Genomic DNA, 25,257 nt, shown 5'->3' with positions numbered 1-25,257 from the left:
GTAGGCAATGACCTAACTCACTGAGTTACGTGCTACCTGCAACAGCACAGTCTTCCTTTGCCTTTGAGTAACAACAGTGATACAAAAATAAAGAAATAAAATGTGTCTATTGTCTGTTGTGCTGTTGTTTATCTAGACGTTCGAATGTTTATGAACCACAATGGAAACAAGCCCCTGGCTCTTCTATCATTATCTAGTTGGCTTTTTGTACATACAGTGGCTCACTGGGTGCAGAGCCTGCCTGGGAATCAGGAGGCTACAGGTTCAAGTCCCGGCTCCGACAGTGTGTGATTGTGACAAGTCAAATGGCTTCAACAGAGAATTGCTGAGAAAATGAATACAGTCAACCTAATTTGATCTACAAAGATCAAATGCCCACATACCGAGTAGACAAAAATGGTGGTATTTTACCATGACAACTGAGGACCATTTATCTGAAGATAGGTTGAAAAGTGGTGAAGTGGTCCTTCAAGACACTAGTGCTGACTATGGTTCCTGAATGGTGTTCTCAGTCTGATCTGTTATGGTCATTTGTGAATTGCTGTGTTTTGGAAATCATGCTACAGTAGCACAGTAAAGCAACATTTTATTTGACATTGTTCATAATTATAATAGGACGACACCAGTACATAACTGTAGCTGCATACAAAGCGTATAATTTCATTACAAAATAATAATAATAATAATAAAAACCTATACAACTCACACTAAATGTAAACTAATAAACTACAGATTCGATTTCTAGGAGTCCAAAGGAAGGCACCATTTTAAAGCACTTAAGGTAAGAATGCCATTAACAATTATTGATGTACTTGATAACCACCATACGTCAAAGAAAAAAAGAAAAAAAGATGCTCTAATCTTGTCATTGTCTTTGGGACCTTAAAAGTATGATTTTGACACACTCACTCCTACTGTACAGGGAACCAGCCCAGCTTCCCCCACTGCTTTGTTCACAATTCAATAAATAACAGAAACAAAATAAAAAGGTAAGATAAACTTTCTAACCATATACAGAACATCTTTTGAAGTGACATTACAGTGGTTGCACATACACTCAACACTTGTATAAGTGTTTAGTGCTAAAAAAACAAAAACATAACTGTGTCCTGAACATAATGTGAAATCAGTGGAACTTATATCATCGCTGTGTGTCGGGCCGAAACCTTGTGTAGCATTGGGGCTCAGAGTTCGAATCCCAGGCTTTACATTGGTGCTGTGACCCAAATCAGGTTTCCCCGTGGGAGGTCAAAAGGGTGGTGAGTAGTGTAGCAGAGTGGCTCAGGGAGCCTCTGCCTGATGGCCTCAAAAGTCTAATATCTCCCCAGTCCATAGGGATATCCCTTTGGTCTAGTAGTGGTTAAGATGTTGGACTTTCATGCGGGAAACCTGAGTTTGAATCAGGGGCGTGCATGTCCAAAACATTTTTCGTTGTGGCGTGGTGTGGGCTTAGATCTTTTATTTCTTAGTGTTGCTGCCTTTGAGTGACACAGATAGTCAGTAGCATTTATAATGTGACCATGTGTCGTACATATTCTGTCCCTACTTTATTTTCTTTATAAAATTTTGATTTGTAACCCATTTTTCACCCCTGTGTCAATTATCTAATGTGATCCTGGGCTCTACACACCCTCCGCCAACCTAGTCCCCATATATGGGGGACATGGGGAGAGCAACGGATTTGAACTCATGCTTCCTTCATGCCTGAGTGTCCAAGTTGCTCCTTTACACCTGACAGGGGGGAGTTTCCCCTCCATCAGGCGCCCCGGCTGGCCAGGGGGAGGCAGTTTAGAGACCAGGATTACTGCATGTTTTTTGTGAGGGTACCTACCCTAGGGGACACGGGGAGAACATGCAAACTCCACACAGAAAGGCCCTTTCGCCAACCCCACCTCGGGTATGGGCACTGAGGAGGAGGAAACACGCCACCAGCACCCACAGCGTCCTGAGCGGGAATCGAACCCAGGACCTTCTAGCTGTGAGACGACAGCACTACCAACTGTGCCACCGTGCCCCCTGTTCCTATTTTAGGCACCTGGTGTTACAGGGATCACCTGATTTGAAAAGCCCATAGAGACTGACCAGAGGAAACATTGACATTGCCCCAAGCATGGAGCCCAGCTGCACTACTGCTCCACACCACACAAGGGCGCTGTGTCCTTCATCCCGCAGAATCACACCAATGATCACCTTTATGTAGGACAGTGTCAGGACAAACAGGATCCAGGCTATTACCTACAGCAGACAATTAACAAAGACAAATAAATGCAAATATTATTTAATGTATCACTATAGGCTATTGGTGACCATAATTAAAGGACATTCCATAAATGCTTTTCAGATACATTTATGATACTGTACACCTCCTGACTAGTATAGAGCGTCGCAGTCCCGCCCCCTTTCATGACGACGCCAAGCCCAGGAAATAATTCTCAATGCATTTTCCCATAGACATTTAAAAAAATATTGATTTAAAGACCTTTTAAGTGTCGTACAAAGCCAACTTGAGTTGTGACAAATCATGTAAATAAACACAATATTTTGGACCAAACAAATAATTACAAAGAAGAAAAACAAGAAAAAAGTGTAACCTGCCGTTTTCTTCTTCTTTCTAATTATTTGTTCGGCCCGAAAAGAAAAATTGTGTTTGTTGTCATGATTTATCACAACTCGAGTTGGCTTTGTACAAGGCTTAAAAGGTCTTTAAATATATACATTTTGAAATGTCTATGAGGAAAATGAACGGGGACTCATTTCCTGGGCCCTGGTAGGGGGCGGGACTGCGACGCTCTATTGTGTGTGTATAATATACAAAAATGAATAGGATACGCACATCACTTGGTAGAGGTGCTATGGATTCAAAAGTCAAGGGCACTATAACAAGCACAACCAAAAATGTAATATATCAGCTAAAATATGCCCATGCGGTCTAGGATACGTTGGCAAGATCAACAGCTAAAGACATGCATTTCCGAGCATAGAAGCAGCATCCGCAACCAAGATCCTAAGAGCCCCGTTGCAATGCACTTCATGTCCGCTAAACACACTGTGGCTCACTCAGATATCAGGGGATTGAACATGTGAAATGTCCCAGGCGAGGAGGAGACCTGAATAGATTGCTGTTACAGCGTGAATCCTTTTGGATTTATACCTTAAACACAATGTCCCCAAAGGGAATGAATGAGGACTTTCCTATCAGCCGCTTTTAATAATTTCTTTACTGTAACTAGGATATATATTTATATATCCTTGAATTGTTGCCTAAGATAATGCCTGATTATGTGAATTCTTATATAGATTCTATTAATCATGATGTCCATTTACGCTTATTCCACTGTTGTGGATCGTAAAAATGTGAAACACTCTATATAGTGATATTTGATTAATTGATTTGATGACCATGTTGTGTTGGTTCCACCCACTGACTAGTAACGAGACCCGTGGGTGTCTTTTTAAATGGGTGGATCACTCACATCTCAAGTTTGACCAGATGAAGAGCCAATTAGCTCGAAACGTCATCAATAAAGTATAACTTTTGGAGCAGATGAGTTTCTCTTTTTCTGTATAATATACAATACCATACTATACTATACAACAATACTTTTGAGCCTGAAATGAATTCTTACTATAATTGCCGTTCCAGAGGTTGTGTGAACCAGCAATGGACAGGGACTCAAGGCAGCCATAGCCATGATGTAAGCTCCAAAGCCTGTCCCAATGATTGTCAGAAAGCCCATGAAGTTGAGAGACCTGGAGACCAAGATGCAGAAGAGAAATGTGTCAGTTTCAGTAGCAGGCCTACAATTGAATCATTGTAGGAGCAAGGCCACTTGGCCTTTGGTGTTTTCCATTTTCTTTAGGGCACAAAGCCCAAATGCTAGGGCAGGAAGGTCATTTCCATTCAAATAATGAATTGAATTTAAGTGTTAAGGATTGTTTTAAACTCTAAGTACTGGACCCTCGTCTGGTTTGACAGACAGGTAGTGTGTGCAGGCTGGGTGGTGTGTGATAATCCGGTTGAAGTATTCCTTCGCTACGGCGACTGCAGCGGCGGGCCCGGGAGAACAATAACGTGACACGAGACAGTATCACGCTAAAGGTTCACAAAGTTTATTACACTAACAGGAACATATATAGTGCTGGATCGTAATGACGTGACAACAAGATATGAGACATAATAACGTGCCTACTGGCTGCAGCAAGGCTGACCTTGCTGTCTGAGATGTCTCTCGTAGCCTAACTATAAAGTATGCTACAGATCAGGCAGTACACAATACATATCAAGTACACTGTGTCTCACGTTCAAGTACACAGACATGGGCGATCAAACAAGGATGATTCAAAAGAATAATATGTAGACTAGCTATATCTGCAGTGAAATAAATAAATGTTAGTATTTAGAATCTGATCCATGCTCAGTATTGCATCAATCAAAGTCACTGGATTTGGTTTAATGATGGGGACTCTGGGGAGTTAAGAATTCAGAATATTGGCCCGGGCTGGTAGTCCAGCATGGCAGCGTGTCGCGGGTTCGAGTCCCGATCCCGACAACCTTCGCTGCGTGTCTTCCCCCGCCATCTCTCTCCCCGTTTCCTGTCTACCTACTATACATCTATCAATAAAGGCCAAAAAAGAAAATATCTTAAAGAATGCAGAATATCAACAAAAGACACTGCATGGTGTCATATTGACATGTTGACAAGAAAGAGACAGAAAGTGATGAGACAAGCCCATGTGTGCCTGGGGATTTCCTGACAACCACACATTATTATTATTAATATACAACTATACAAAAATCTTGAATTGTTTTCATTTACCATCAGTACTTAGTTCATGCACACTCATTTCCCAATACTGGAGGAAATTTCTATTTATTAAGAAATATATTTTAACCACTTTCAACATGGCATCATCATTGGGTGTGTCATTATAGTAAATGTATACTGTAATTTAATCCAATGTAGATTGTTTTTAGTTTTTTTTCTAGCATACAGTTGTGCCTTGAGATTTGAACTTAAAAAAAATTAACTTAAAAACCACTGCAATAACAGTCTGACTACATTTAGATGTTTATGAGTGTTTTTAACGCAGTATTGTGTTGGCTATTTAATGGGAAGTTTGCTGCATTCAAGGCGTCTAGAGTGAATCACCAACATGCTCATAATAGCGTTAAATGCATGAGGGAAAATGTAATGTATGTAGAAAATGTGACAGAAAAGTGGTAACTAAAATTAGTATTATAATTTATAATTACAGCATAAGATACTGACAATACAAACACTTTGCAGGTTTGCACTAAACAATATGACAAAGGAAGCCAAAGACGCGTTTAGTTTGAGAAGTTGATAGTTGATTGTGACATTAAATACGGTAAAACTGTTGCATTGCATTTGTAAAACTTTGTTCATTGCATTTGTTTCACAAATTTGTGTTGAACCAATCTCCAATACAGACACCACAACAATGCTTATTATAGAACCTACCTGGAACTATTTAAAATACATTGGGTAACACATCATAGTATGCCCCCGCCACCCCCACCCAGAAACGTGCCTGCACAGCCGAGTATTATCATCTTACTTGAAATGTGATGTGATGTCTTCTTACCCCCCCCCCCCCCCCCCCCCTCTCTTTCTTTCTTTCTTTTCTTTTCTGAAGATGCAAGTAGGCCGGGCGCAGCGCACGCTTGCGACCAGCAGCAATAACTTTGGTCTGACTGATGTATTTATATGTGTTTCAAGCCTTATGACCTGCTGTAAAACCTTTTGCCCTTCGGGGACACTAATAAACAACCTTGAACCTTGAACCTTGATAGTAAACAGTATTATTCTGAATGCGGTATTATAGCATATTAAGGATGTGTAATCTCTGCCTAGAGACGATGCTTACCTGACAGGCAAGAACATGGCAATGCAGCAGGCCACGGGGTTAGCAACAGCTGCCATGCTGGCGGATAGATGGTAGGCCTTGTTTCCATATGGCAGACAGGAGTAGGACTGCACAGAGGGCAGCACAGCATTGGTGAGGGCATTGACCCAGGCTAGCACAACAAAGATGAACACCACCTCGAGACCACTGTATGTCCCCCTCCCAAAAGCGCTGCGCCTCCTGGGAGCCTCCAGCGGACAGATCATAGGCTTCTGCTCTGGACTCTGGGTGTGCAGAGACAGACCCTGCTCTGCCTTCTCCCGGACCAGATCTCCACCAAAGTACAGATCGCTCTTTCTCTCCCGAGCCACAGCCGGGTGGTGGTTGAGAAGGATGAAGGCCACCAGGCACACGAACATCATTGCACTGAGGAAGACGAAGAACACCTGGGCGGAGAAGTTAGCGGGCTGGTAGATGGCCTGTAGCTCGCCACTACCGCTCACAGTGGAGTTATTCAGTGTCCCATTGACCGTATCGCCCACAGTAGTGTTTTGACAGTGGACCACCCCGACTCCCTGAATCAGAGCTGCCAGAGCGGGCACAAGGCCACTGAGTCCTTCCCCTGCAAAGTACGTGGTGAGGTACTGAGGCCGCAGCCTCATCATGAATGGCAGGAATGTTACTGAGGAGGTGCAGTCAACCACAGACAGCAGAAAGCTCAACACCAGAAGGGGGACACTGTGCATCGTGCCTCCTATAGCTACCGTGTGCTTCCAGAAGAAAGCCAGGAGAAAGGTGGAAACAATCCCCAGTCCTACGATGGAGTAGATGATGGGCCGCTCGTCCAGTGTCCCCGGGCGGAAGCGGTGCATGAGAGTGACGAAGAGAGGGCCTACGTTGGCCATCTGGATGAGGACTGTGAGGTAGGAGGGCAGGTACCAGCCCTCTGGAATATCTGGTACGACCAGGGGCAGCTCGACCCACATCCCATTGATGGCCACCCATGAGCCCATGCCAAACAGGCATGCCAGGACATGGGTCAACAGCGACATGGCGAAGGCTTGAAGGGTATATCAGCAAACACGGATTTACACAATCTGAAACATGATCAGGAACATATTCAGATTATGCACTACAAGAGTGGGCACATCACCTAAAAACAGATTTTGGTAACTATCCCTTATACAGTAAATAGTTAATAGCTAATTGTAATCATCAAATTTTCAGACGTACACACACACACACACACACACACACACACACACACACACACACACGGTGCATTTATAGATATAGATAAATGGTTAACAAATCATGAACAAACTCAATATCTAAGAGTTTTTTAATTATTAACTATTAACAAATTATAGGATATAGTTATTCCAAGTTAAGTGGTATAGACATTTCAGACATTAAAAATGAAAGGAATCAATGCACGATTATTCACATGAGAACCATTTGCGTGCGTGCTTTGTAAGAGAGCCATGTTCAAATACCATAGATGACAAAGCATAAAAAGAGTCATGATGAGTCCTAAGGTTTGGCCTAACAGGTTCTGCCTAACAGAGCGGATGAAAGGCTACTTGACATTGCTGTTCACTATGTGCCCGTGAAGCTTGAAATGACCTTCCCTCTCTTTATCTCGTTCTCTCTATTCCCCCAGGGACACCCACCTCGTCTTCTATAATCTCTAATACTATTTGGCAAATTGGCATAGGACCTTTCACACACTTTCACACTTGGAATGTGAATGCCAGCCACACTTCAAATCATGTGCTGCATATCACTTTCTTTTGAAGAAACAAAAGGTAAACATTTTCCTAAAAAGTCTCAAATGTATTATGATTCAAGTATTATTATTTTAAAACTCTCGTTCTAATCAATTCAAGTCTGTTTAATTGGTATGGCAGGGAGAAGTGCTTCACATAAATACATAATAAATGAAGCATTTTTCCAAGCCATTTGTTAACCTTCACTGTTACATTTCAGCATTACATTAAGACAGGCTTGCACAGCGCATGGTGCAGATGGACTTGAAAAGGCTAGTGGGTGTTATAGATATCTATAGCAACCTTGTAGTTTCTCTATACGTTCCTAGTCAATCAAACGTCCTGGGGGACACTCACCTACCTTGTTCAGAGTGGAGTCAGGAATAGTCCCTCATCTCTATATGCTGCTAACCTCTCACACCATTGTGATCAATACCCATTCTTTTCGTTTCATCAGCCGGCAAGTGCATGTGTCATGTGTTTATACATTCCCTACCCCCTCCTTCTACCCACACACACACTTTCACAGTGACAGGCTACACACTGCTTCCGTGTTCTTAATGCCCCAGACAGGGAGGGACTACGCAGGCGCACTGTGACACGTTAATGTTGTGCTATTGGAGGCTTCTGTTCAAAATCCTCCAGCCATGTGCTCTTCCTCTGCCTGTGACATGTATATAGGCCTGGTTCAGAGCAGAGTGAAACATGGAGCAGGAGACGCAGGGGGAGGGCTCACCACATCTAGATATCTAGCTCCTCCTGTTCTCCCCCTTCCTGTTCTCCCCCTCCATCCAACCAGCACATGTGACCTTGGGCTCTGCCCCCTTATTCACCAGGACGTGTAGGAGGTGGTAGACTGGTAGTGTGAGTCGTGTGACTATGAAGGGGACAGCTGCTAGCTGCATACCTCTCCAATATGTAGAGAATATATATACACACACACACACACACACACACACACACACACACACACACACACACACACACACACACACACACACACACACACACACACACACACACACACACTGTAAAATCCTACTTACTGTACAGTAAATATAGGTCATGCAGAGTTACAAATAGATAGGCCTATACGGTACGTCAACATTGAGAACGTGACTGTATATTGTGGCTGGAGATAGTTCTGAATTCAGCTTAATGTTGTTACTGTTGAGTTCTGAGCCACGAGTTCTGAGCCACGTGTCCTGATTGAAATGAGGCCCCCAGCTAATTATTTGAGCCCTGAAGTATGGTATGCAAGAACTGGCATGATTCTGGCATCTGATGATTATGCATTCAAACTGAACCTGATTTCTCGACTGTACATTTTCAAGATAGCTGTTCAACTGATATGTTGTCATGGGCCTAGGGTTGTTGCAAGTATTGTTAAGCTCTGAACGAATCAGGAAATACATACAATAAACCTCATACTCCTGCATTTGTGGTTCTGGATAAATCCTTAAGTCAGAATGTGTTTGTGTTGAAATAAATACAACATGAAATATTGCATATTTGAGATTACAGACTTGTCTTTGATCTCTCAGATGAGAGTCATGAGACCTTCGTTTCAAACAGCAGTACAACTAAAGGCTCACTGAATTGTGGTTTACCACGTACAGCTGCCTAATTAAAATGTTTTAATCAATAATAAATACAGCACAAAATGCAAACAATTCAAAAGAATATAATTTGAAAATGGGAAATGTTGTCATAGCTCAAACACACAATTCCAAACACATTGGTGATTTAAAAGAATAATCATTATCCATATATTACCCCCAGAAATTACTATATCCCACACAATAAAAACCTACCTGGATGTTAACTCCTTGAACGCTGAAACACCCCCGGGTGCTGGAATGCATGTGAATCGGCAGAATATGTTGCTTCTTATCCAAGAGGTCGACGGTTAAGATGCTCGCCTGCAGACACAACACAGTAAGAGTGCAATGTAACAAACAGGACAATGACCTTCTGCAGGTTGCAAATGTATCTATGGTATCTATCTTGGACTGCTGTGCCTAGTACGTTCTAGTATGCGGCTTACTTCACTGTTGGTTCTGATTCACCGTCACATGACCACCGAAGGCTGAGCCAGCGGTCAGAGGGGGTCCAGTCTGAGAAACAGTCCCAGACTACAGGGGTTGGGAGGAGCTGGAAGGGAAGAAGGAGAGAGGGGTGGATGAGAATATGAGGGAGAGGCATTCACTGTAGAAGGAGTCAAATGGGGTAAAGAAGGTGAAACATTTCTGGAAGGAACCAACACTTTCTGAAGGCTCACCTCGTGGTTAGAGCCAGGTGGTGGTGTACAGCGGGACCCTTGGTCTAAGGTCTTAGACCAAGGATCCCGAAACATTTCCATGACAAGGACCAAATAGCCATAGCCTCTGGTTGTAGCTATAGCTACCTTATTGTGAAATGGCCATAAAAAGACAAAGCAACGCATCATGCTGTGAGCTTGTAGATCTGCTATTTTCACAATTGCTGAATGCTTTTTGAGAGAAAAGCAGAAAAGTCTTTTTTTTTCTTTTTTTTTAGACAATAATGACATGCGCTCAATATTGTTCTAATATATTTTCAATTAACTCCCCTGCCCCCCACCATCTATCTTTTACCATTGGCCCACCTGGCACCCCCTTGCGGCACCCAAGGAGGCCACGGCCCCCACTTTGAAAACCACTGGTTTGGCCAACCATAAGACGACTCTCGACAACGGTCTGTGATGTGTGGGTGGATGCTGGGGCTCAGAAATGGCTTTTGTTCAGTGAAAATTCCTTGTCAAATGAGTGACCACATCAATGGGCAGCAGCTTGACTGAATGCCATTTGATTTGAGTGCCCCCACTGCCCCCAGCACCCACCTCTGTGGAATTATTGACCCGAGTTCCTCCGTTGAATATTTGCCCACACCTCTTTGTCTCAAACTTGTACGCAGTGGTGGAAAGTAACTACGTAAATGTACTTAAGCAATGTACTTACTGTACTTTAGTACAATTTTGAGGTATTTGTACTTTACAAGAAATTCCAATACTTTCTACTCAGAGGCAATTGTTGTACATTTACTCCACTGCAATTATTTGAAAACCTCAGTTACTAGTTACTTTTTAGATTTGAAATGGGACATTCTGCATAGTGAGTACTTTTTAATTTTAGTACTTTAAGTACATTTTGATACACATACTTTTGTACAGTAAGTAAGTAAGTAAATATTGAATTCCGGACTTTTACTTGTAACTGAGTAGTTGCATTGCAGTATTGATAAATTTACTTAAGTAACAAATGTGAGTACTTTTTCCACCACTGCTTGTACGGTACACCTACCAGTAGGCTACACATTGCGCCTTGCCTTTCTACTTCATTCTCCTATTAAACGACATTTTGAAGTGAATGAATACAAAGTATCTTTCATAACACCCAAAGCCCTTTATTACTGTTACCTTCATTAAAGCACCCTGGCGGTGGGATTAAGGTGAATGTTGGGCGGTTCAAGGCAAGCTGTGAATCTTCCACACTGCCAAAACTCAATTAAAAAGTCTATTTCTTCCTGTCTTAGAGAAAGCAATTATGCAGGAGTCAATAAACTGCCAAGAGAAATATGTGCTGCAATGCCGTTTCCATAGCAGAGCCACGATTTGTTTTAAGCTCATGTAAACTCGCAGATAGTTTAGCCAAGGTCACACTTAAAAGTGAGGTTCAGCATTATTGTGGCGATTCAGCAGCTGTGACCATTTTGTTTTATTGTCAGTGTGGTGTGTTTAGCCTGCCAAGATTGAACATAATGTCCCTTGACACTGCATTAGAGCAAGCCTTCTTAGCTTGTTGTGGGTATACTGCATTTGCAAATAATATTAGTTATAATGACATTTGGAAAACAGTTGGTGATAAGAACTCTGGAGTTCTGGCATACAGAACTTCAAGTGAATCGGACATAAATGTGAACTGTACTGTTACAGTACTACTGTATGTAATCACAGGACAGTACTGCAACTGTGACTCACCTCAGTGTTGAGGATGAGGATGGCGTAGCGACGTAGAGTTCATCTTCCTTGGTTCAGTCATTGATGGCCATAGACCGGGAAAGCACAGAGGCTGGCGTTGCTATGCGACCTGCTGATAACGTTCTTTCCCTGCACTTCCACTAGGCCAAGGCCAAATACATGTAGTCTCAAACCAAAATAGACCTTTCATTATGGCAAGTTTGTGGCTGGAGGCAGACAACATGGGAGTGAGACATCAATTCTATTCCCACTCTGATTGCATTTCACACACCCAAATTCTACCACAAATGAGAGGCAGAGTAGGGCTGGATTTGAGCGCCTTCGTTTGAGCTTGCCTCAATAGTGAATGAACCCCCGTGGACATTTCCTTGTGAATTAAAGATAGTTTACTTTTGTGATTATATACATTACTGCAAAACACATAAATGTGCAGATATTTCATTATTGTGATGCTATGTGTCAGTATCCGCAACCTGGTATCCTGGTGTGAAAATTCTGGTGTCAGTATCCTGCCCAGTATGTTGGAGTCAGTGTCAGTACCATATTATGCTGGTGTCAGTATCCTGGTTAGTAGCCTGGTCAGTATCCTGGTTTTGGTATTCTGGTCAGTATCCTGGTCTCCGGGTGGAAACAATGCTTACATTTAAGTGTTTAGTGTGGGAGGCAGTAAGGTACCTGGATATTTGATAGGGAACACTGTTCTAAAGCACATTTTCATCCATTTCCACTGTATAAACATCACATTATTAAAAAGTTACAGTATTAATTTAGTACACCAAGGTTTTTTCTGTTTAATTACAAAAAGATATATTTTTTTTACAATGTTAGTGACATTCTCCTACAGTTTCCCTAAATTAGACACCAGAGCCAGTGCTGGTATATATAAACATGTACAGTACGGACATATTAGGGTGCATAGCAAATTAATTCAGACTATTGTAGGTTTATAGGACAGTAAATTGTCCACGCACCCCAAGAACATAGGCAAAATAAAAACGGGGTTGTACTGTATGTAAAAACATTTATATAGACTTAAAAAACATATCCAGAACTGCATAGACCCAAATGCAATTGGTGAGTATAAGCAAGCTACTGCCCTCAACCTCAGGTAGATCTAATACAAACTTCACATACAAATACAGTACTGTACCTTTACACTCGTAATAACATCTTGTAAAATATTTACTGGCTGTACTGCACCTGACAACGCAGAGTAAAAGCTAGGCACAGAACAACACTGAGCAGCCTGACCAGCTATCAAACTCTCAGGAAAGAGGTGTAACATTGTACCTTTCAGGTTTATCGCTCTATAAAGATATATCCTTTTTTTTTTGCTAAAAAAAAAGATACAAACGTGTACCTTTTATAATGACAAAAAGGTGCATACTAGTGTCGTAAGGCTTGTGGAATTACCTTTGAGCCACCCAGTCACATAAATAGTACACATCATTGGTACAAAATGCATCTACAGTACATAAGGTACACATCTTCTGGGAATGTCTGTGGTGTTTCTTTCCATTATGTTCTGCTGATGCTGTTAAGAGGTAATGTAGGCTACTGGAAAGAGTGTAATATGGATAAAATAAAATAAAATAAAACAAAACAAAACAAAACAAAACAAAACAAAACAAAACAAAACAAAACAAAACAAAACAAAACAAAACTCTTATGTGTGATATAAAGCAGTAGGGGAGCTATGAAAATTACTGAATCGATTATGGATAAATTGTCGGGCGGAAACCTTGAATGTCCAGAACTATTACTTTACTTTTCAGGCAATCTGGGAACACATCGGAAAAAAAACAGAAAAACAGCACCCTCTGCTGTTTGTTTCGCAGCACAGAATCTGTTCTTGAGAGATTACTTTTCAGGAAATGGGAAAAATAACCTGTTCCAATAGATTCAGTGTCATTATTTAGGCACAAGCTTCTGTTAATACTTTTCATGGATTCAATATTTATAAAAAAAAAAAAGAAAAAAAGAAGGCAGACAACCACCCTATTTTGGGCATGTCATTATAAAAGCACAACACGTCACCATGCAACATGTTGTGAGCTCGTAGATTGGCTAGATTCGCAACTTTTTGATGATACTATCATATGACAAAATATAGGGCATTCATTTCTGAAAAAGAAAATAAATAAAAGGTTTCTGCCCGAGAGCAACAATATAATCACTGGCAAAATGGAGTCAATAATGTCATTGACAGAAGGACATACAACATAAAAGTACACTGCTTTGGCTAAAAGTGACCGAGTAATAGAAATCAAAAAGAAAGGAAAAGCGATCTCATTGATAGGAAACATTGTGAATATAACATATTATGGCATACATAAAGTAAACTTCAGCTTAAAAAGATTTGCCTTTTTTACAAGGCAGCTAAAATGTTTTGATACTCTTACAGTGTACTTGATTACACATGAATGTTCAATTTCAACGACTGAATAATGCACTAACTCCAACTGAGAATATGTGCATTTTAGAGGCAGAACAGACAAACAAGTGAGACTTTCATTGGAATGAGTAAATCAACAACATCTACAATCTCACAGTAACCGTTCCACAGAACACACATTAATTAAAAAGGCAGAACCAAACCTGAGAAAATAATCTCTACAAAATGACAATGACCCATGCCCATCTTAATTCAGTGCATTGTTTCATTACAGGATATGTAGCATTTAAAACAATACTTGAAGAACATAAGAAATACATCTTAAACAGATAATGGCACCTACTGTATAGTTTCTGTTAAAATAATAATAATAATAGTGATAATACAATTAAAACTTAAATTTATATTGTGGCCCTGCCAGCAATGTTCTCCCCATGAAAAGTACATTTAAAAAGTCATGTAAAAAAAATCACAAATGTGAAGGGCAACGCAGCCTTCAGATGTGCATGGTTTTGGCATGGTCACGTTTTGACGGTCACTTGGAGACAGTATCCCACCATCACACCATGTCAAACACGTTGTTATATACACAGCAGTAGTGCACCTGCTAAATTCACATCATGTCCATTGTAAAACACCACAAAATGCCATTTTAGTTCATTCATAATCCAAGTGGTTTGTTTGGATTAACCACTTGAGCCCTAGTTTACTTTGTTGTACAACGTACTGTAGGACAGTGTCAGACACTGTTTTTCTTTTCTTTTTTTGCCTATAATGACATGCTCAAAATAGAGATGTCAGGGATGAAGTGGTTTTGAAGTGGAATTGATTGGCAATTTGCTCTGAATTGGCAGTCATTACACAGGTCTGACAGTTGATATTTGATGACAGGTTGCAAAAATCTGATTTTCAATAGATTACCATGCAAGAAACATCCATGCAAATCCTCCAATCCTTTTTTGTTTGTGTTTAATCAGATACTGTAAGGTGGGAAATGTTCATATTGCATCAGATTTGAACTCACTATGAACACTGTCACTCAGTTCGGAGCAAAATGGTCCATTCCTTTTGTTTTTCATGTCTCTTTGTGAGACGTGAGGCATGTAGCCCTTTTATCCTTCTGTCCCAAGACTTGGGGTGGAGGACAGGATAGTACGTTAACCTCAGAATTGCAACATCCCCGGGCCGGTTCCATTCCAGCCGGAGGGAGGCCTGTGTTGCTTTCCCCCCTCTCTGTCCTCAGCTTCCTGTCTCTCTCTCTCATATCTACATAAAGGAAAAATAAACTAAAAGACTGTTTTGGGGTTCCCCCACTGTTACAATACACACTGCAGGAAGAGGTGATCAGGTGGGCAATCTCTCAGCTTCTTCTGAAAGACATGATGAAATAAGATGGACTTTATTCATCCCCGAGGAGAAATCGCCCGACAGATTATGGTCTAGTACTAAGCCTGTATCTATAAAGTTTGGGAAATAACTTCTGTAAAATGCAGTGAGCACTAATCTACTGTACATACTAAAACAAGTTTCATTACACCTACTCTTTAGGGAAAATATTGTATTATTATGTACTGAACAAATATCTATATATCAAAAACAGAACCACTGGCTAACCGGATGGTGATGATGGGGAGTTATCATCCGCTGCAGTTGAGAATTGTAGGTCGGATCCCAAGGCAGCTATGGAGCTCCGAGGACGAATGCAACGGTCGCCTGAGTAACTCCTGCGTAGCAATGCCTGAAACAGAAACAATTATGCATTGTAAACACTTTGCACACCAACAGGTTTTCCTATGTAAAATAAAAAAGCCAAATGGTTGATTAAATATTCATGTTTCTATTGGCCTATTGGCACACCAGAGATGACATTATTTTGTGCAAGTTGCACTTTTAGAAAAAAGTTAAAGGACAGCACTGTGTGTAAACTAACTTGGTATGGGGTGAAGAGAAAATGAAAACAGAACACAAAATTAAGATTCTATGTGTAAATTATCCACAAAAAATGTTCTGATTTTGCTGATGAACGCATCGTGAGAGCATTCAGACAAGACAGTCCTCTCACCTTCTTGCGCGTCATAGGGCTGGTGGGTGCCGAGGCACTGCTGTAGAGACTGAGGCTAGAGTTGGACCTGCTGACGGACAAGCCCTTGGAGGAGCCACCTCCGGGAGACAGGTACTTCTCCTTGATCTTCAGGTTGGTCCGTCCCTTTACTACTGGCGAGTTAGAACAGACAAGTAAAGAAGGGAAGTTCATATAGGCCAGTGGTTATCTTCCTTTTCAGGCCGTGACCGCAATAGCAAGCTGAGTCTATAATCCATGTGCCAGCTAGTCCAGTAGTCCTCTAGTACTGTACTCCAGCTGGTTTTCTCATTGGCTGATGTATGTGCGCACCGCAAATATTTTCCGGGCGGAAACGAACGACTCAGAACACAATAGTTCCGCCTTAGAGCATTTAAAGTATTTAAACTACGGTGCTGAAACTGACACAGAAGCAGTTATAGCGGATCGCCGCAGATAATAATAATGCAGCTGGTAATTAATTGATTTAATCAATTTGGGCTTGTTTTAGGTATGTATTAAAAGGTACACAAATTGTCACTTTACTGTCCCCCCAGAACCACCGATATGGAACACTGATATGGATATTTCTTTTACGAACCTCTGCAAGGGTCATTCTTGACCAGGAACTCATCCAGAGCTGTCCAGCCACCACCAACCCTAACCATGAGGGTACTGCGCAAGATGCGAACCATCCGCAACTGTTGGGAATCCCCGAACTGTGGCAATCAGAACAACATCTAGACATTACAACTTTGTGAAGTAGTAGTGCAAATCTAATCCATTTTATCCATTTAATTAGAAAAAGATGATCTATAATTGAAATACGGAAAACAGGCAATCTTCGAGCTCACAACGTGTCACATTGCATGTTCCAATCTTTTGCAAAACACCATTGTATGAAGTATAAAAAGTTGGTTAAATAGATTAATCGATGTAGTCAATTATCTAAAAGAAATCTAATGAAATTCGTTCTTGCTTTGATTTGTTGATATTGTTTTATTATCCAACCAATATGTTTCTTGATTACTGAATTAAATGAAAAAGTAATCAATAGAATATTTGCTAAGAAGCATATCCATAGTTGCAGCCCTTCTGTTAGTGTTGTATAAGCTTCACTCACCCTGTATCTGTTGGCACTTATTTGCTCCACCTCAAACCGCTTGGGACAGTTACACTGAGACACCTGCCGACTCACCTGAAAGAAACATGGACGAGGCACTTTCTCAACAACGTACAATATTGGTGACGTCTAAGAACGAAGTGGGGTAAGGGTTCTCCTTCGCCCGGGTATGAGATGAGAGCAAAATGGGAACCATGTGAATATGGCTCGATCTTTTACTTCTAATAATACATTAAAAAAAAAAACAGAACATCGTGTAATCATACTTTTAATGTGTAGAGTATTCTATTCTGTAAATACCTCTTCATTGATTTGATCTGGATCCAGTGGTCTCCTGTAGGGATCTCTGCTAGGGTGGAGGGCACTTACAAACTCATAGTAGTCAATGAAGCCATCGGCATTCTGGTCAAAGATACTGGCCACGGCATTCATCTCCAGAGAGTTGGTGGGGAATTCTATAATAGAGGAAAGAAAAATAACTCGTAATTTGTAAAAGTATCAATAATGCAATGAAGAAATACATACTGTATAGCAGAGTACAGAATAAAAGCTCACAAGCTCACAAGTGAGCTTGTAGATCCCGTAAAATTGGAAATAAAGGTAAAAAACAAAAACAAAAAAATTGTAGTCGACAGTAATTTAGTAAATGTAAAATGTACTTGGTTACTTTACACCACTGTTTATTAGTACATTATTTATATTTAACTCAATACTCAAAACGTTGTAGGTGTCATTTATTTCAATAGCATTTTCAACCTTTGTACTAGCGCTACTAAAGGAAAGGGATGAGTGTGAGTTTGTATTGGGATAGTGAGCTTCTTACTGGATGCTAAGACGCTATCAATGAACTCCTTCTGGCTTATGCGTCCGTCCTGGTCCCGGTCCATGCCTCGGAACACGTCTAAGATCCGAGACTTCATGTGGCTGATCCACTGCATGTAGCGCTTGCGCCAAACGCTGAAGTCAAAGTTTGCAAATTCTTCCATCTGTATAAAGGTAAAAATACAGACACTTCAACTTACATCACAGTATACTGTATATATTATCAAGTTTAGTTTTAGATTTAGTTTTAGTCATAGTCTTTTGAATAACATTCCATTTAGTTTTAGTCACCTGAAGTGTTTTAGTTTGTTTAGTTTTAGTTGACTAAATATCATCAAGATATTAGTTGAATCTACAGTAAACAGTTGATTTAGTCTACTAAAATACATTTTGGAAGGCTGTGATGCCATACTCAAAATATCCGATCTACAAGCTCACAACGCGTCACAGTGCATCACATTGTGAGCTTGTAGATGGGCAAGCATAATGAGTTGTCGTCTTAGTTCTGCTGGATCGCTTATCCACTAATTCCTCCACTATTTTAATCTAGTTTTTATCCGTTGATGACATTTTGTCAAATACTCCAGTCACAGGTTTAGTCATCATTGCTTAGTTTTTATTTAGTTTTCGTCAGTCATAGTTATTTAGTCGGCACTAAATGAACACTGGTGGGGAGCTGCTCCATTGCTACAGAAGTAGCGTGGCATGTTTAAGGACAACGAGGGTCCAGATTAGAACAATAAGACAATGACCTCTTTGAGTTTTTGCTGATACTGTTCCAGGCGGCTTTGTCTCCCTGCAGCCAGGAGCCAGAGTTTCTGCCACTGGCTGACCAGCTGACTGAGCCGGGGGGTCTGGGGGTCAAGGTGCTCCAGGGGAACGGGCACAGCAGGCGGCACCTTCAGTGTGCTCCTTCTCTCTGGACACACACACGCACAAGCACACACACACACACACACACACACACACACACACACACACACACACACACACACACACACACACACACACACACACACACACACACACACACACACACACACACACACACACACACACACACACACACACACACACACACACACACACACACACACACACACACACACACACACACACACACACACACACACTTTTGAGCTCACACACTTTTGCAACCAAGCTCAACTGCTCAAGCTCAACTGTATCATTCCCAAATGTTCCTAGCCTTGTTTGCATTGCATTGGATAGAATTGCTGGATACTGTACTGTGAAATATTGGCATAGGGTCGACTTACTTGCCAGTGGCCTCTTGCTGGGTGAAACTTGCTGTTTGGGAACAGTCTTGTGTTTGCAGGACTTTGTGGCATTTTCAACCTCTGGCTGCTTCTTGTTCAACTCCTCCATGAACACCTGTGGGTGGTCATTGATGTCTGAATACAGAGGCACTGTACATGGGATTCCCTGTCAATTATCTAGAGTGCACATACTAATGTTTGAAAGCTGACTGTGACGAATAATGACACAGTAGCACTATTCTTCTCTATTTCGACATTATAGATTACCCAGAGCAGAGGTTCTGAAAGTGGGATCCAGGGACTCTCAGCGCTCTCAATTGACCCTTACAAGTCTGTTACTCTGACAGTGTACAAATGGAACCAAATGTACCCTAACGGGGCCATTTGGTTCCATTTGTATACTGTCAGAGTTAAGGGGTGTTTTTTAAATTGAAAAGTTTGAGAAACACTGACCCACAGTATCATGAAAACATAATGAAACATGTACAGTAAACATAGATCTACATTATGGTGCCATGGTTTGACTAATTCAGAGCTTTTTACTGTCCTCAAAATAACGAAACAGCATTGGCTACAGTAATTCATACCATGCAATAAAACATAGCAGATAATATCGTCAGTTAGATCACCACATAATACGTCAAATATCATACCACGTGTTGTGCAATGAGACCCAGGTTCTGCTCCATAGTCTCCGGCAGTGGCTCTTGTTCCCTGAGGTTGAGGGCCTCGTCTGCCGAGGAGATCCAGTCCAGAAGCCTCTGCACCTCCTCTCTCTCCGCCTCCAGTGTGGACAAGCTAGCATGGACCCTCTGTCCCTGCTGCTGAGCCCATGTCTGAACCTGAGTCACAAACAATCACATTTAGATTCTCTCAACTCTTGACATTCTGCAGTTATAGTCATTTTAGAGCTAAAAAACTAATTTCGTTTTTTTTTGTTCTATTACACTTCAATGTGTCGAGTCTTGGAAAATGCTGACCTGGAGCTCTAGCCTATACCGTGCTCTGCTGTAAATGTAAATTAATTAATCTGTAAATTCTACATACTTCCATCATTAGCAGTAATCACTAATCTGCAAAACAGAAGAAAGTGCCAGCACTCAATAAATGTCCTTTTCACATGCTTTATTTTCCTCTGACGAACAAACAGCGGACACGTTTCGGCCAAATGGGCCTTAATTCCTCAGCGTTGTCTCAACATTGAGGAAGGCCCATTTGGCTGAAACACGTCCACGATTTATTGAGTGCTGGCACTTTCTTCTGTTTTCCATTTTGTATTACTGAGCCTTGCACCTATGAGGATATTCTTCTAACCTGGAGTGTTGCGGGTTGTCTGCTTTGTTTTCTCTCAGTAATCACTAATGCGCAAACCTACAGTAATTGCCATTCCATCGTAATTCATTCGGATTATGTTTGCAAATCGTCTCTGCCGGGTGGAAACTGGAAACCTCATTATGTCCAAAACAAAACTGTTCTCAGGATTAAAAAAAAACAAAAAAACAAGTAGCTCGAAAGTTCAAGGATGAAGGATCTGCTACTTTTTATATTTTTGTATGACGATCAAGTAGGGCGTTAATTCACGAAAAAACACCCAAAGTATAATAACAAGAATGCCCGACAGCAACGATATATAAGATACAGTTTGCTATGCAGCTGTATGGAACACTCACCTCTTCATAGCGGGTCTTGGTGACACTGATCCAGGATTTGAGGGTGATGATGGAGTCTGGATGACAGGAGGAGAGGATCTCCTCACCCAGACGTCTGATGTTCTCCAGCTCCACCTCCTGGGCCTGCAGGGCACTCATCGACTCCTGTCGGAGGGGAAACGCAATGTTACTGCCCTCTGATCATCCGCCCAGTCATTCTCTATATATTCGCGTCAGTGTTTCCCTCAAGGTCAGTTTTCAACTGGTGTGTATAGTCGTTGATTCACACTGACTGACCTCGTGTTGTTTTCGGAAGGCCAGCAACGCGCCCTCCTCTTCAGGGATCACACCGTACTTCAGAACTCTCTCGGACGCTGAAAGACGTTCCATGAAGGAGTGGACGAGATTGTCGAACTTTTCTGCCTGACAGGAGTAAGCATTGATAGAGGAGTATTATTGGAAATCCACCAAAAAAGTTAATATTTAATCATTGCTTTCAGAAGGAAACCACCTAACCACATTTTTGACGTTTTCATGAATCAATGCACTTCGGACAAAACCTCTTAACTCCATTGGGCCCACTAACGGCTAACTCCACCACCTCTCCCCCTCTCATGCAAGTAACTGACAATATATAAAGTCACAATACCAACTTTGATGAGGCAGTATTGCTTTGTTTTAAATGTATAAGGTTTTCTTCATTTCCTGAAAAACTAAAATAGCAAAAATGGCAGATCTACAAGCTCGTTATCTGCTATTTTGTGTAACAAGTAGGGCATTAATTTATGACACAAAAAGTCAAAATGCGAAGATCAGAGGTTTCTGCCCGACAGCATTATATAGAGTGACCTGCAGCAGCGCAGCCTCCAGCCGGTCCTGCTTGGAGACGGACAGTTTGCACACGGCCTCCCAGCGTCCCTCCAGCTCGTCCATCTGCTGCTGCAGCCAGTGTCCGTCCACCGTGCTGCTCCGCGTCACGTCTCTGACGGAGCGCTTCAACGTCCTGATGCACCCGGCACGCTTCCCCAACTCCTTCTGGAACACCTGAGGGAGGGAGGGATGCTCCAGTTAACACGTTAAGACCTCATGCTCATTCTATAAATGTCTTCTAAATCCTAACAGTTTTCAAAAACAAAAAGAAGAAAAACAAACAAAAAATATTTTGCTATATCAGTGGTGCTCAAACTAAAAAAGAACCTCCCAAAATGATATGTATTTTGCCACCGACACGCCCAAAATACCTTTGTTCCAGGGACCCCCAGAAGCAAAGACTTGAGTTATAAAAAAAGATTGCTTACATTTTTTTATATATTAAAACTTTTGCACACATTTTCACGATTTTTCAAAAAAGCCAAAGTAAAAACTAATGGATAAATTGGTTAAAATCACAGAGGGTTGCGCACGCTTATCCGACACACCATTGGACCGACATGCGGAAACAGCGATCAGATTAAGGTTGGCGAACATGCGCTGCTCCGCGCTTGCGGTTATGGTTAGGTTAGGGTTTGAGGTAGGTTGTCGTTCTAATGACAGTCGGACCAATAGTATGTTGAAACTAAAGCCTGTACCCATCACAGATGCTAGTCCTGGGCCGGCCGAGCGGTCCAGGCACCTAGGCTGGTAAGCCTGACAGTGTGTCACGGGTTCGAGTCCCGATCCCAACGACCTTTGCTGCATGTCTTCCCCCCCCATCTCTCTCCTCCTTTCCTTTGTCAAACTACTGTAATCTATCAATAAAAGGCAAATATATATATATCTTTAAGCCAAAGATTTGCACTGAGAACTGTTCAAGCAGAATCCGACGCGAGGCGTGTGCGTGAGCTCACGTGTATTGAGTCGTAATTAATGTCGATGCGTTACATGATCCATCCAGCATGGTGTAAACGTGCGTACCTTGTGCTTGTCTATCAGACCGCTGACCATGTCCTTGTCCCCGCCGACAGGCATGTCCTCGGCCAGCTGCGGCTCTGCTCGGTACAGCCAGTCGTTGAGCGCCTGCAGAGCGTCCGTGAATCTCCCCGAGAACAGCAGTGCCTCTTCCAGTTTGTGTTGCCTGTGAAGATAAAAGTCAGATGAGACACTCATTCAATTTTCTGCATGGCTCTGTCCAAGTAAAAGTCAGATTTAATGCTTTTGTACGGTTAAATTATGTATTTTACATTGTTGTTTCCATGAACTATCTCACTGGGAGTGTTATATTACATGCGTATTACCTCTCCATAGACTTTCCATTGATGGTATCCCAGGAGTCTTTAAGTTCAGCCAGCAGGTTCTCCAGGTGCTGCCTGTCCTGGCCCGTCTGAGCTCGCTCGTGGAGGCCGCGGCCGCTCTTCAGGGTTGCCTCATACATGGGCCTCTTGGACCGCAGAAGTTTCTGGAACTCCTGATTGAGAAACAGTACAAATCCTCAGCATTAAGGGCCTTTCAAACGGGAAGCGAGGAACGCAGGCGTTGTTGCCTGAAGATCAACAAAGGTTGATCCAGGTCTGCTCAAGAGGGGCGCAACAACGCAAGCGGAAAAAAAAGCTAAACCGAATCCAGGTCTGGTGAGTCGCGGGCGTGTGCACGTAACGAGCATGCGCGCAACAAATTCACCGGACCGCACTCATGTAAATTTGCTTGCGTTGTCGCATCGCGATTTCTCAGCGCACAAATGCAGGTCTCCTTGAAAATGACATTACATGGCTGATGACCCCCCGTAAAGCAACGATTTGAGTTAAAAGTGCTCGCTTTAAAAAATAGATATATTCAAAGATTTGCACACATTTTCACGATAATAAAAAAATAGCAGATCTACAGGCTCACGGCGCATGACTAATTAAGTGACGTGCTATGAGCTTGTATATCTGCTATTTTTGAATAGCAAAATATCTAAAATAAAATGACACTTTTCGGTTTTAAATGCGCTAACCCACATAATTGAGGGTGTAATTTTTACACATCGCACCTTTTGCTCAATGAGTTGCTGTTTGATCTCCTCATGGGACACGGCGATCTCTTTATGCGTGTCGAGTGTTTGCTCCACTTCAGTCATCCAGTCCACAAGCAGGTGCCAAGATTCACTGAACTGAATCGTGAGAGAATGGTCCGGTAATTAAATACAACTTCTTGCAACAGATACAAGGCAACAATAACACTGTACCACTGAAGAATAGATGTATTGTACTGCAGTGGTTCCCAAAGTGGTGTCCGGGGACCCCTAGGGGCCCTTGAGGGAGTTCCAGGGGGTCCCCAGCTAAATGATAGCTAGGAACCAAATGGAACTCTGAGTGTACAAATTGAACCAAATATTTGGTTCCATTTGTACACTCTCAGAGTTAAATTAACATTGATTTTACAATATAAATTGGGGGTCTCAGAGATAGAAATGCCATTAAATGGGGGTCCGTAGACTAATGCATGTCAAACTGGGGGACCTTGAAATTAAACGGGTTGAGAATCACTGTTAGAGCCGTAAAAATCTTCTCTTATGGGGGTCCCTGGCATACCTTTTCAAATGGGGGTCGGCGGGCTAATTAGTGTCAATTTGGGGATCCTTGACATGAAAAAGTTTGGGAACCACTGCTGTGCTGTATCCATACCTGCTTGGCGTTCCTTCTGACCTCGTCCAGTGTCCTGCCTCTTTCCATGGCGCGCTGGTGCAGCTTTTTAAAACGGTCCTGCACCGTCATGATGAGGTTCTGGATGACATCACAGTCCTCCTTCCTGCCCAGTTCCGTCAGTCTGGAGCCTGCCTTCTCCACGGCCATCCTCTTCTCGCCGTAAGAGCTAACCTCATTCACCAGGGCCTACAGTACGGAGGGGAAAAGTATTACCTGGCAGCAAATCCAAAAATACACCCGAATGGAAGTCTGAATCGAACTAGAATTCTAGGACAGACTAAATGGACTGAGAGTTTGTGTCTACTGCATGCTTCTGCGAGCATTACTCCTCCTAAAGAAACCTACCCTGTGGTCCTGAAGCTGAGAGGACACTGTATCCAAGACGAAGCTGGGAGCAGGTAGACCTCCTATGGATTCCTCACACTTGGCCATCCTAGTGAGAAGTTCCTGGACATTACTGTGGAACTCCTTCGACAAACTCAGCCCTTCCGTAAGCTTCGCCTGTGAAGACAGAGGGGTTGTAGTTTTGGTTATTCAAACCTATTTAGACCGGGAACCCCTATTGGTTGAACCCCCTTTTGTAACCTTAGATGTATTATATATTATGTATAAATAACCAGGATAACCGCTATATGTGTGTATGTTTACATTTTTTAATTAAAATCTGAAGTTTTCAGAGCAGTTAATTTAATTTAA

At 42.0% G+C, this 25,257-nt stretch overlaps 2 protein-coding genes across 4 annotated transcripts; both read right to left on the bottom strand.

The window, feature by feature from the left end:
- Positions 1-569: 569 nt before the first annotated feature.
- slc52a3-2b (solute carrier family 52 member 3-2b) lies at positions 570-9,529 on the bottom strand. Of its 3 annotated transcripts, none has more exons than XM_083760356.1 (4): positions 9,452-9,529; positions 5,890-6,965; positions 3,627-3,750; positions 570-2,235 (listed from the first exon to the last, which is right to left on the bottom strand). In XM_083760356.1, the coding sequence occupies exons 2-4, from the start codon at positions 6,918-6,920 to the stop codon at positions 2,023-2,025; spliced, it is 1,368 nt and encodes a 455-aa protein (XP_083616482.1). In that variant the 5' UTR covers positions 6,921-6,965; positions 9,452-9,529; the 3' UTR covers positions 570-2,022. The 3 variants fall into 3 exon arrangements, with proteins under 3 accessions (XP_083616482.1, XP_083616480.1, XP_083616481.1); XM_083760354.1 differs by lacking the exon at positions 9,452-9,529 and adding an exon at positions 7,999-8,132; XM_083760355.1 differs by lacking the exon at positions 9,452-9,529 and adding an exon at positions 7,995-8,082.
- Positions 9,530-14,439: 4,910 nt separating this feature from the next.
- On the bottom strand, positions 14,440-17,274 carry LOC310856447 (microtubule-actin cross-linking factor 1, isoforms 6/7-like). Its single transcript, XM_083761893.1, has 5 exons — positions 17,212-17,274; positions 16,690-16,807; positions 16,092-16,243; positions 15,644-15,767; positions 14,440-15,396 (listed from the first exon to the last, which is right to left on the bottom strand). The coding sequence occupies exons 2-5, from the start codon at positions 16,781-16,783 to the stop codon at positions 15,374-15,376; spliced, it is 393 nt and encodes a 130-aa protein (XP_083618019.1). The 5' UTR covers positions 16,784-16,807; positions 17,212-17,274; the 3' UTR covers positions 14,440-15,373.
- Positions 17,275-25,257: the final 7,983 nt, after the last annotated feature.

This window comes from Protomyctophum parallelum, assembly GCF_964188405.1.
Source record: "Protomyctophum parallelum genome assembly, chromosome: 3".
Taxonomy (NCBI): domain Eukaryota; kingdom Metazoa; phylum Chordata; class Actinopteri; order Myctophiformes; family Myctophidae; genus Protomyctophum; species Protomyctophum parallelum.
The sequence above is the reverse complement of the archived record's forward strand: the minus strand, read 5'-3'. Positions and strand labels throughout refer to the sequence as shown.